The 13470-nt window shown below is 44.0% G+C and overlaps 2 protein-coding genes and 1 long non-coding RNA gene across 9 annotated transcripts in view; 2 read left to right on the top strand and 1 right to left on the bottom strand.

Annotated features, from left to right (window-relative positions):
• The window catches only part of SUPT3H (SPT3 homolog, SAGA and STAGA complex component), a 376915-nt gene extending 370364 nt beyond the window's left edge, over positions 1-6551 (bottom strand). Inside the window, exons 1-2 of the mRNA XM_053284109.1 lie at positions 6435-6551; positions 3625-3708 (exon numbers count right to left, since the gene is read on the bottom strand). Of these exons, the coding sequence (XP_053140084.1) occupies positions 3625-3642 (18 nt within the window). The 5' untranslated portion in view covers positions 3643-3708; positions 6435-6551. The remainder of the gene's footprint in view (positions 1-3624; positions 3709-6434) is intronic.
• The window catches only part of RUNX2 (RUNX family transcription factor 2), a 366905-nt gene that overhangs the window by 46835 nt on the left and 306600 nt on the right, over positions 1-13470 (top strand). The gene's annotated exons all lie outside the window — the stretch shown is intronic.
• LOC128339741 (uncharacterized) lies at positions 6634-8769 on the top strand. Its single transcript, XR_008313194.1, has 2 exons — positions 6634-6799; positions 8442-8769. It is a non-coding gene; the product is annotated as an uncharacterized LOC128339741 (long non-coding RNA).

Genomic DNA, 13470 nt, shown 5'->3' with positions numbered 1-13470 from the left:
TAGTTTCCACTCCAGCCCAAATCAGGAACTAACCATGTAGGTTACCTTATTATTAATTTAGGGGTAAGCTAGAGCTGTATATCTGTATACATTTTGAAACTTATGTTCTTGAAAGCCACCAGCAAATGCTCCAATAATATTGTTTTGCAGTGGTATGCTAACTTGGGAGCTGGACCCATGATGGAGACATCATACAGTTACTTTAATGTCCTCATCTGTAGTGGCTTCATTACCGATGGAAAGTAAGCCTCCTAAGTTGTTATGGAATCCACTCTCACAGTCTACCTTTGTAGGGGGGCAGGACACTGAAAGACAGAACATCTGTATTAGCAATTCTGTTTATTTTCAAAGTCATGATATAGCAAGTAATGTGAAACATTACTTCACACGAAGAAGTAATGAAGTGTTTAAGATGAAACAAAAGTTTGGTAGAGACACTGGATTATTCAGAGTTTGTGAAACAGGCTATAATCTTTATTACGGTCATAGCCCAGCATGAAGTATAAGGGCTACAATGCTGCTGTTCAAAGCAGAGGACATCATCAACTTATCCAACTCCCTCTTCAATCAACTCAGAAGTAATGTTGAGTGAAACACCTATTAGTAATAAAAACATTCTATCCTAGGAAATAATGTTATGTCCCTGCCTATTCTGCTTCCTTACTAAATTATTAATGTGCAGTCCTCACACTGTTTCTCTAACTGGACCATGAGAAATGGGTCACTCCTTTCAAATCACCACAAAATATAAGAGCTTTAGGGGAAAACCCACATCTTGAGGCTGTTCTCGTGTGCAGCCTGACCCAGCCTAAGGAAGTCCAGCCTGGGTTAGGCTGCGCATGAGAATGGCTGGGATTGGGCCTGATCCCAGTGGGGCAGTGCCGCCCAGCCCAGCTGTTTAGCCCAGCTTTTAGCGGAGGTTAAGAGAGCAAGCACTTCCTTCACCTGGGCTTCTTGCTCATGTGCAAGCCCAGGCTGCTTCCAGCCTGGCCGCACAGAAACGGGCACTCTAGACCAGAGATTCTCAACCTTGGATCCCCAGATGTTATTGGACTTCAACTCCCAAAATCCCCAACCAAAGGCCACTAGGGCTGGGGATTGTGGGAGCTGAAGTCCAATAACATGGAGGAGATAATATGGAGGAGAGCTGGTCTTGTGGTAGCAAGCATGACTTGTCCCCTTAGCTAAGCAGGGTCTGTCCTGGTTGCATATGAATGGGAGACTAGAAGTGTGAGCACTGCAAGATATTCCCCACAGGGGATGGAGCTGCTCTGGGAAGAGCATCTAGGTTCCAAGTTCCCTCCCTGGCATCTCCAAGATAGGGCTGAGAGAGATTCCTGCCTGCAACCTTGGAGAAGCCACTACCAGTCTTGTGTAGACAATACTGAGCTAGACCAACCAATGGTCTGACTTGGTATATGGCAGCTTCCTATGTCCCTAACATCTGGGGACCCAATGTTGAGAATCCCTGCTCTAGACCCATCTCTGGGAGAATCCCTCAATGCACTGTGCTTGGTGCATTGTGGGATATCTGGCTCTCCGACAATGGATCGCAGACAGCGCTCCCACCAACTTTTTGCCAGTCATCTGGGGGGAAGGTGAGTGAAGCCAAGCCTTCTCCTGCACGCCCCACCTGCCTGCCCAGTTGTGTGAATGACCTCCTTGTGCTGACTGTCAGTGATGAGGACACTTTATGCCCATGTTTTGTTTTCTCCTTGGTCCCCTCATTCAGGAAACATTCTCTGGGCTCTTCTCTCTTGTGAAGACAGGGCAAAACAAGTACTGCCAGGAAAACCGCTGGATTTTACACCCATCATAGTGACATTCAGAGAGGCTCAATAAATGGTTTTTCCTGGCTAAATTTTGCACAAAATAGAAAAACCATGCTACTGTATATCCATCATCCTCAAAAGGTCTCATAAAGTAGGGAATGCTCATTCAAACCAGACAGAAGTCTCCAGGCAACATAATGGGGATGGCTGACATTGTTCTACATGGCAGCAATCACCACTTGGTGAGCCATTTGCCATCTTTGCCACACAAGCCACTGGATCTAACAGCTCAATGAAAAAACTTTACTAGCCCTGTTTAGATCCTGGCTGCATGCGATGTTCACACACATGCTCCCCCTTCCCCTTTTGTGTCTAAGCGGAGGAACTTTTAAACTTCTGTTCCTGGTTTATAACACACTGGAATTTGCTGAGTATGGACATCACAGCAAATCCCAGTTTATTCGAATCACACAGAACCAGGATTAAAATAGGGTTTCGCATAACATCTGAATTGAGCCCAAAAGTGCAATGATCTTTACAGAAGCAAGATTCCATCTGAGGGAGGGCAAAGGCTGCAAAGATTGTTTCCAGGGGGAAGGTTTGGACCAGCTCCAACAACTGCTGCCACTTCCCAGGGCTGAGGCAAGGCAAACAGTGTGTTCTTTCGCAAGGCTGGCTCTCAGCTCTTCTGCCTGCCTGCCTCACTGGCTGGAATGCCTGGCGCACCAAGACAACCAAGACACTGGCTGCTCTCCTTTGTTGCCTTCAGTGGCGCTCTTACCCCTAGACTTCTAGGCCAAGGTCCAGGGCCTCCACACCCCCTGGGGGGCCCCAAATCCTCTTTAGTCTGTCCTGGGTGATCACCGCTGGCCCACACTATTCCAGGTGGCCAAGTGTGATTATGACCTGTGCTGGGTGCTTTAGAGGCAGAGGAGGGAGTGGGGAAAGAAGTATGTAGGATGGGAATATGTTAAGTTGTGTGTTGAAATTTTTCTGCTAATACATATTTACATAAATATACCTGTTTTATATTCTTACATTTTTGAGAGTTCAGTTGCTGATTGTGCCCTCAAGAACTCACATGCTAAAAATACTGAGGCGAGTCTCATGATCAGTGAGACTTGCCGGGAAGGGGTTTGCGGGGAGAGTGGGCTTAGCCTGCTCTCCCCGCAGATGAGCAGAAAAGCAGCCCTGGGTGCCCAGATTGGCTGCCCACATGACTGCCAGCTCTGTCATGGAGCTGGCAGGGGCTGCGGGGATTGGGGGCCGCATGGCCCCTGGAAGTTCCAAGATGCCCTGCGCATGTGCATGTGGCATCCTGGAGAGACCCCCCAGGGTAGGGAGGCTTGTTTCAGCCTCCTGGCAGGGGTCTCCTCATGTGCTGCCGTAGCACAGCGACACACGATCGAAAAGATGGGGTTAGCGGAGCGCCGCTAACCTCGCTCCGCTAACCTTATCTAAGAGGAGGGGGAATTAGGAGGGTTTGCTGCCGGAAGCCACACGGCTCCCATGGCAGCAGACGATCAGGCAAAAGCAGGCTAGGCTCCCTTAGCCCACTTTTGCCCGATTGTAATAATCCCCTCAACGTGTGTATCATGGTGTGTGTAGTGGGATAATGCTTTACCTGCAGAGGGGGAGGGCCTCCAGCAAGTGGGAAGTGGGCTCCAAAGGCCTTTAGGTCTAGGCTAAAAAAATTACCTGAGTTGATCTCTGGTGTATGCCTTTAGGGAGTTGGGATAGATGAAGGCTCAATTAAGAAGGGGTCACAAATGCAGGTTTGAAAAATTAAGGGTATACAGTTGCTACTTTAAATCTGCCAGATCAGAACAGGTAAACACAACTCTTTCCTCACCGACACCAGAGGCTGCATGCATTGACCATGGTATTGTTTATGTAGTCATGTCCGACACAGTCAATTATCTTCACGATGACAACGCTGATAGGACAAAGAAAGATATATTATTTTCCTGTATGGCATTGCAACTCAGAAACCAGCACTCTTACCTTGCTTTCCACCTTCCAAGCAAATACAGCTTCTGATTTTAATCAGAATTTTAATTTTAATAATGGTTAATTATTGTGCAATATGAAAGTTAAAAGGTGAAGTTTCAATGTCCTTGAAAAATGTGCTAAGAATAAGAGACATAATCCTCAATTAGACTATGAAACGAACACTTCCGTGAAACAAAGTATGTGTGCGGCATTAAAAAAACACTAGGGAATTAATTGACCCAAATATCCAACGTTCCTTCAGTTCCACAGATCTGTCCCCTTTTCAAACTTGTGTTTGTAGAAGCTTTATAAATATGGCTTATCAACAGCTAAATATGTTTACATGTGTGTGGTCTACCTTTTACACTCAGCCTCAGGCAACTTCCAGTGAAGTAAAATAAGGGTTATGGATGCCTCTACCTGCAGATGAAGTTTGTCCCAAATGTTCTTGGTTTCTTGTCTGCTATAGCACATGACAAGTGAAAAACTCCAATGCCTAGTAATCAGGGGCGTATCTAGGGGTAGGGCAGGCAGGGCACGTGCCCTGGGCGCCACTTGAAGGGGGACGCCATTTTGTAAAATTAACTTTTTTAAAAAAAATGGCTGCCAAAAACAAAATGGCCACCGTGCATGTTCAAATGGCCTCTGTGAGGCCCTAGGTCATGCCAGGCCTTGTAGAGGCCATTTGAGCATGCACGGTGGCCATTTTGTTTTCAGTGGCCATTTTTTAAAAAAAAAATTAAATGGCCACTGCACATGCTCAAATGGTCCCTGCAAGGCCCTAGAGGCCAGTGGGGGGAGGAGGAACCTTTGCAAACCCCCCAGCCTTTAGGAAGCCCCCCGAAGGGGCTACAGGTAAAAAAATAATAATATATAATATAAGTCACTGTACACATATTCAGATTGGCACTATGTACAGAGAATCAAGGCTTGTGAATACTGAGCTGATGCTTATGAGCTAGGATTGTATTCATTTGCTCTTACTTTGCTTCTTGTGATAAGTGAGTTAAATGTGATGTCTTGCTAATATGGCTATTAATGGTGAATTTGTCTTTGAATCAGTGTGAAATCCTTAATATTAAGGCCCACTGGGAGTTTCTTGCTCTCTTTCTCTCATTTTAACTGTCTTTCTGAAAGACTAGATTATATTCCAAGCAGTGACACAGTTTACTCTGCATATCCTTTAATTATTTACAGAGTATCTGGGAAAAGTCAAATTCTCCATTGATTTTTAAAACTTATGTAATGGTGATGCTACAATACATAGTAGAGAATTAGACAGACACTTCTGTTTAGTTTTCCAAGTACACCTCCACATAGTATTTGGGTATTTCATGAGCCCCGGCATACTGAAATTTGTAGTTTTCCAGCATTTTTTGATCTGGCTAAGTCCACTGCTAAAATAGTTTTTGAAATATTAAAAGATTAACGAGCTTGACTTGTATTTTTCAGCTGATATTATGGTAAAGTTATCTGAAAGATGGGTGTCAGATGCTTGGACAGGGGGCGGAATTTCAGTGTTTGCCCTAGGCGCTATTTTCCCTAGATACGCCTCTGCTAGTAATAGACTTGGTATTCCACTTCTGTGAGCTACAAAATATAAAATGCATGTTTATCCATCAATGGCTGTGCAGCACATGAAGTCGTGAGACTTGCATTTGCTGAAGATGACAATCACTTAATCTTAAACACTGGAGCTCAGAGATTTACTTGAGATGCACCCAAGCCCTTGGGACAAGTTCAGAAGGGAGTTCCCCCCACACCCCTGCTTTGAACAGTAGACGCCCATATGATACCACACACCCCTTTGAAAGTCATCTCAATTTCAAAGTCCTGACACTGCCTCCTGACGCTAGCAGTGAAGCATTTGCTACTGCTTGAGGAACAAACTCATGCAAAGCTTTTGCATGCTGAGCTGGTCTTGCAGTAGCAAGCATGACTTGTCCCCATAGCTAAGCAGGGTCTGCCCTGGTTGCATATGAATGGGAGACTTGATGTGTGAGCACTGCAAGGTATTCCCCTCAGGGGATGAAGCCACTCTGGGAAGAGCAGAAGGTTCCAAGTTCCCTCCCTGGCTTCTCCAAGATAGGGCTGAGAGAGATTCCTGCTTGCAACCTTGGAGAAGCCACTGCCAGTCTGTGAAGACAATACTGAGCTAGATAGACCAATGGTCTGACTCAGTATATGGCAGTTTCCTATGTTCCTAACTAGCTGAGAAGTCTGCAGATAGGCTGCTTCTTTTCAATGCAAGTAGTTCACAAGTTCAGCAGTACATTATCAAGTGAAAAGTAATCAGTAAGGCAGAAGCTCAGTTAGATATTATGCCAGACCATGATTTGTGCTAACCAGTGTTCTAATTGTTTTTCATCTGTGTGCAGAATTAGTTTTGTTCTGGGCGGCAGTATAAAGGCACTACACATTCAGAGTGAGGCCTTTCTGATTAAACCTGAGTGGGATCTAAAATTAACTGAGTGGACATCAGAAAATGTGTGAGCATTTGACACACTTGCACGCCTTAGAAGGAACAGTGGTGCTAACTATATGTCAGTGGTGCTAACTATACCCAGGGGTCGAGGTGGACTCCTAGTCCTTCTTAAACTCCAGAATGACTGGAGCAACCTCAGAAAGATCAGCCTCAGGAACAGCCAGGGGAGGAAGTTAGTTTGTCACCTGAGTCCTCCTCCTGGCTTGCTGCATTCAGCCAGTTCCCTCTCCTGGAGAGCTCCTGGCTCCCATACTCAGAAGCAGCCCCTCATCCTTGTCTTTAAATGCCCCAGTGCAGAGCTGACAGGGCTTCAAGCCGACTTCCAGCCCCGCCCCCTTCCTGACCTGGCTTCCTGTTTCCTGCCACACCCAACCTAGCTGTCTCCCTGGAGCTGTTTCCTGCAGCTCTCCCTGCCTTGCCCTCTCAACCCCCCTGGGATCCAACTTGCCTGGGCCCTTCTTATCCCCACTGCCTCCTAAAGGGAACAAAAGCCTCAGGGGAGGGATGCTACGCCCTTCTCCAGCCTCCACAGGGCCACCCAAGCGACCAGGTAATATGGCATCCCGACACTATAGTTTAGAATCAGAACCACAGCTTTACTTCCTTACAGACCAACAATGGTTTCCACCAGGGGTTCCCAACCTGTGGCACTCCAGATGTTGATGACCTACAACTCCCATCTTGCAGGGGACCTCATGCTGGGCTGGGGTCTGTGCAGAACCGCAATGGGGGCAGGTAGGGAGAGAGTCTCAGAAACCTAACTCTTGCAAAATGGGTTTTCAGACAGGCTGGCCTCTCAATACTGGGAGGAGGAGAGGCAGGAGCCATGGGGTCAGCTGAGGATGACACCAGCCACAGAGAGCTGAAGGACCCAGCACTTTCTGCATGCAAAGCAGAGGCTCCATTCCTTAAGTTTCCCCTTGACATAGGAAGCTGCCTTGCACTTTGGTCCATCTAGCCCAGTATTGTCTACCTTGACTGGCAGCAGCTCTTGAAACTCCTCCCCAGCTCTGCTACCCAAGAACCTTGCAGCTAGAAATTGAACCTAGGACTTTCTTCTAAATGCAAAGTGTACGTTCTGTACACTGGTTTCCTTAGATTAATTATACACAATGTGAAGAACGCTTTCCTTTTCTCCATCCTAAATATCCTGACAGTCAGCTTTACTGGATCACCTCTACAATGAACATGAGGCAAATAAAAACGAGCAGTTGTTTGCAGGCTGTTGTTAGTTCTCTTTCTTTTGTTCTAGATTGTTCTTGCCAACTTAGTTGAGGCAGAGGAGAGCTGAGGGATCAAGGTACCGACAACCTCCCCACTCTTTAGCCCAAAGGAAATTAGCTGTGCAGAGGGGCCCCGGCCAAACCTAATTGTGCAGTAAGCCCACAAAATTCTAGAACCGGCCCTGATGGAAGTTGTAGTTCAGCAACATCTGGAGTACCACATATTAGGAATCCCTGGTTTACACCATCTTTTGGCTCACCTGTCTTTTCCCCCCTTTTTTTTAAAGATCCCTCAGATATGATACCAACATACTAGCCCAACCACTGGCCAAAATGGTATACTGCTCAGCATTATTGAGCAGCTATTCCACAGACTTGTCTGCTCAGAAACCTTTGGGCTGCTCTCAGTTTTGACAAATACACACCACATTCCTGCCTTTTCAGGTTTTAGAACATTCTCCTCCTGAACTTATTCCCTGCTGCCTATGACTTTCACCTGAACATTGGTATAAACCATCATTATGTTGCAAAGCTTTTTAAAAAGGTGGGATGCCAGAGAAGAATGTGGAGTTGGAAAATTTCTCCTTGTTCTATGTTTGAAAGTTTTCCCTTTCCACAGAAGGTTTTCCATTTCTTAATGTATTTCCACATAAAGCTTTGAATTTGAGTATAACATTTAAACCATTTTCAGTTTCTTCACTGATTTGTTCCCCCTAATGAAATAGCTCAGTTCAACTATTTGGCTACTTGAAAAACTTTGAGATACAGAATGAAAAATTAATATGGTAAGGTTTTCTTACTGAATATAGGTCAAACAAGATCACAATCTATTTAGGGCATTTAGAAAATTTGTACAGTGTTGTTTCTTTCGGGGAGGGCAATGAAAATTTCATGCTGTTGAGAAAAACATTTCATGGGGATAAATTCTGGAATTTTTTCCAAAAACGTTTCCAATTCAAAATTTTCCAGAAAACCCACATCTCTGGATGCCACATGCCTAGCTCTTCCCACCTATACCTTTTGAGCATCTTCAAAGGACTGAGAGCATGGACAGAGAACAAAGGATAACAACGATCTCTTGATCAGCATTGCCTCCTCTGATTCAATTACATGGCCTTTTTTTTGCTCTTGCACTGGAAAGCACTCAGAGCTTGAATTGCAGGAAGTCACCAACTACAGCAAGACTGTGGGGAAATTACAGTGAGGGAAGTGTGCTTAGGGAACTACAACTGAGGAGTACTTTCATTGTCCATCACCTCAGCACTCCTGGCCCCCAAAAATAAAGAAATAATCATAACTACAGTTTCTCAATTCAGATGACAGTTTGTACATCTGCTTCAAACCACAGTTTCCAATTCTGGTTTGCTGGTGGATCACAAATCAAGGTTTGTCAAGCGCATGCAGATGACTTGTTTACTGAAGCCATTGGTACCCCAACCCTACAAACAGACAAAGCTCTGATGTTATACAGAATGGCTTGGGTCAACATGCCTAAAGTAGCATTCTGTGCCTACTAATGGGGCTATTCTGCTCTGTGCAGCTGCAATTCTGTGAAACAGTTTGTTTCCAAAGATTAGGTGCTAAGCTTTTCACAAGCATACCTGGTTCTGTATCCAAAAAGCCCTTCAGAGAGTCATCTCCAATCTGATCCTCACTTTCCTTGCTGCTTCAAACCAGTTTCCAATTCTGGTTTGCTGGTGGATGACAAACCAAGGTTTGTCAATTTGGATGTCCCACCAAAACACAATTAAACTCCATAACCATGGTTTGGCATGATGTCTGAATGGAGCCAGTATATGACATACCTGCATGTGTGTTCTTCTGTATTCTTCTAGGGGGCACCAAAATTTTAATTTTCCTCTTTAATATAGGACCTTTTGTTAAAAAAAAAAATCTCATTCTGGTGATGCTTGTCCTTCTAGGCTTGGAGAGAGAAAAACTAACACCCATTCTATTTAGCAGATAGTAACATGTAGTCTATATATGATACTATACATATAGTCATAGGAGGACAGCTGATCTTCTGGTAAAGGTAAAGTGTGCCATCGAGTCAGTGTCGACTCTTGGCAACCACAGCGCTCTGTGGCTGTCTTTGGTAGAACACAGGAAGGGTTTACCATTGCCATCTCCTGCGCAGCATGAGATGATGCCTTTCAGCATCTTCCTATATTGTTGCTGCCCGATATAGGTGTTTCCCATAGTCTGGGAAACATACCAGCGAGGATTTGAACCAGCAACCTCTGGCTTGCTAGTCAAGTCATTTCCATGCTGTGCCATTAGGTTCCACGTTCCCTCCCTGGCATCTCCTGAGAAAGACTCCTGCTTGTAACCTTGGAGAACCCGCTGTCAATTTGTGTAGACAATACAGAGCTAGATCGACCAATGGCCTGACTCGGTACAAGACAGCTTCCTGTGTTGCTCACTTTTTAATGTATACAGTGTCATAAATCATTACTAACATGGAATAAAAGCATGCACAAGCCTTGTTCACTCCCCAAATGGATACTCTGCATTGCATTTGAGTTCCCAAATTATGGATTTTATTCAACAGAATGTCTCATCCACTCTCCAATCACTGTCCCTCTGCAGCTCAGCTTTCTGTAGAGCCTATTCCCACTAATGTCTTAAAAACAATGAGAAATTTTTGAAGATTGTAGCTACTATTAAGCAGATCACACCATTAAGGAGAAAACTGCAGCCTAAATTCTTCCTATTCCCCTGCCAGCAATCTGTGGACACTGCAGGTTGTCTAGTTTATATCTCTAACAAGACTGCTAAAATTTTGCACAAGTAGATACACATTACACATATCACAACACAAGGTTTTTTCTCTGCTGGAAGACTAATAATATCTGCTAGGTGGAAAAAGAGTGGATATTATGGGCAAATAATGGCATTTTTAGTAGAAACACCATAAGCTATTAGGCATGGCTATAGATTACGTGTGGCAACCACTTCAAGTGGCACCATTAAGGGCAACAAGTAGGAAACAAAGATTTGCACTGCTGGCACAGCCCTTGAGGATAGTCCCCTGAAATGAGAATGGGGACTTGCACAGATGCCACATATTTCAGTCAGGTAAGTTCAGGAGAACATCCCAGTATGTTGTGCCCCATACAAAAAACCACATGTTGTAGAAATGCAATATCTCAGATATTCCAATCACACACACACACACACACACACACACACGGTACAGTGCATTACATCCTGATTCTCTAGTTGGCGGTAACCGCATACAGCAGCTTTGGTGTAGCTACAGCATCTTCCTAACCAATTTAAATGACATGCTACATAGTGGGAAGACAAAATCTTTTCTGACTTTTTGCATAGAGACAAACGAGGGGGGGGGGTGGCGGAATCAGGCATGTGCTAATATGAAATTTGGTGTGAATTATGGTTTGAACCCATCCCAGTATGTGGAAAAAACTGGTCTATCATAATGACCCAAATGTCATAAAGATGAATTGCAGAGAAAAAAGCATAGTTGTGGCCTCTGGGAGGGTGGCATTTCATGATAAGTAACAAAAGCCTCACACCAAAATATACTTCATTGGGTGATGTTTAGAAAGCCTTTTAGTTACTTGGACAACCAGCATGATTTAACTACCAAGGTGAACCTACCTGAGCTTCTGGACATTATTAATCAGAATATTTGCAAAGAAGTTTTTAGATGTTTTTAGCATAGCTAACTGAGTCTGTACCAAGATCAATTAGTCCCACCCTTTTAGCAAGAAACTCTTTTTTTCTTTTAACATAAATCAGTTCTCTTTGCTTACATCACAAACCAGAGCTCACCAGCAGTCAGTGCTGGAAACATATTCCAAATATTTAGGTGCCAGTGTCAGGTTTGTTTTAAGGTGTCATTCTGGTACAGGGCTGAATAGATGTTTCCATTTCCTCAGTGCCAGTAACATCTAGGGGTTCCAAATGCCTGGGATTTCCCCAGCCATGCCCACAGTGGCAAATGATTAGTTGCCCAACACATTCCAGCCCAGGAATCCCTAGTGGAATAACTTCCCCCATTCAGAAACAGTGCTATTCCGGTCTTTTCAAAATATAACCACACTCCCAATCAAATCTTCTCTTGGCAAACCACACAAATTGCATTTGTGGCTTGAATGAAACAGAAAAGTATTGCATTACAAAGCCTGAAGTTATTAGTGCGTTCATAGCATGCTAAGAACATGCCTGGAAAACGGAATATTATTCTATGTGCTTGTATGTTGTCTGGATCGAATTAATAGGAAACCAACAGCAATTACTGAGAAAACAGGAGCAGCACAGAAGGATGTGATTTGCAGTAGTACTAAGAAGGGCTAAGCGCACGCAGATGACTTGTTTACTTAAGCCATTGGTACCCCAACCCTACAAACAGACAAAGCTCTGATGTTATACAGAATGGCTTGGGTCAACATGCCTACAGTAGCATTCTGTGCCTGCTAATGGGGCTATTCTGCTCTGTGCAGCTGCAATTCTGTGAAACAGTTTGTTTCCAAAGATTAGGTGCTAAGCTTTTCACAAGCATACCTGGTTCTGTATCCAAAAAGCCCTTCAGAGAGTCACCTCCAATCTGATCCTCACTTTCCTTGGTGCAATGCTGCATCTGCCAGCACAGTCCTGTTAACCAGAACTCCCATACCCATGTCCTGAGCTGGCTCACAGTGCCTCAAGTTGCAATCTTGTACAGAACAGCTGTCCTTATGTTCAAGTACAGATGCTATTTTGCCAACATCAGTTCATATAAGACTGGTTCAGTTTTTGAAAACGTGGGGAAATCTTGTAAGTGTAATTACTACCTTAGTGATTATTCATGCAACTTCTCACATACAAGCAACAGAAAATTATTATTTTTTTAAAGTGTGACGTGACATGGGCCAGGTTCCTGCAAACAGAGCTTTTGAAAGGACAACTTTAACCACCTTTCATGTGACAGTAGTGAAATAATGGTTCAGTTCAGACATCAAACCATGGTTAAGGAAGCTTAACTATATTTTAGAGGTTCTCCACATGAGCAATGTGGAGAGCTGGATGAGGTTTGGCAGGGAGAGCGAGCGAAGCCTGCTTTCCCTGCACATAAGCATCAAGCCCTCCCTGGGCGGCCGTATAAATGCAGAAAATAAACACAGTCAAGAAGTTCTAAATGTCATGTGTCATATATGCCTGTTGAACATAAAACATAAACCAGGACTTGAGTTTCCAAATTATGGTGAGAGCAAGCCATGGTTGGTCATGAGGACTGAACCATCAATGAAGTTCACTTGCCATTATGATCTTATTTACCTTGTTCAATCCATCAGCTCATTCAGATTCCTTATGGTTTCCTGAATCTAGTGCAACTTGCTTCCCTCACTGTGCTAGCAAATTATAACCTTATGATGGAGAGGTTTACAACTGCAGTGCCAGTGAAGCATCATAAACCAGAATTTTGCTCCAGCACCACACCCAGCAACAATGTTTAAGAAGGTTAACATCAGCTGTACTGCTTTTCAAGCCAGTCAGTCATTGTAGCACTTATCCAATCATTTTCAACTTAATGATATTTACATCTCAATTTCCTATCAACCTTTTTCTCAGCTTGAGTGCATCAAATTTGCCCCCAAATGCAGATAAACAAAACTTCAAAGAATAACCACTCCTGTTCTGACCTATCATATTGCTTATTTTTTGGTACTTCCCAGCCCTGCAACATCTCTTACCCTTAATGACTTCCAGACCTTACCACCTTCCTAAAAGATCACATTATTTTTACTTACGAGATTTCAATATGTATTTCCAAAGCAACGTACAGCATAAAGCTAAAACAACCAAATTACAAACCATAAGGTACCATAATGGGGTAAAGGTGACCTTAGTTATTTGTAGGGGTTTCATTCTTGCCTATAGGCACCATGAATAATAAAACCTTACCCCTATGGGAATCTAGGGGGTAGGTTCCTAACCAAAAGGAGGGGGCAAAAAAGCAAGGGGGCAGAAATAAAACACATTCTCCAGGTCT

Source organism: Hemicordylus capensis, chromosome 1 (assembly GCF_027244095.1).
Source record: "Hemicordylus capensis ecotype Gifberg chromosome 1, rHemCap1.1.pri, whole genome shotgun sequence".
Lineage (NCBI taxonomy): Eukaryota > Metazoa > Chordata > Lepidosauria > Squamata > Cordylidae > Hemicordylus > Hemicordylus capensis.
Note: the sequence above shows the minus strand (reverse complement) of the source record. Positions and strands in the feature narration are given on the sequence as shown.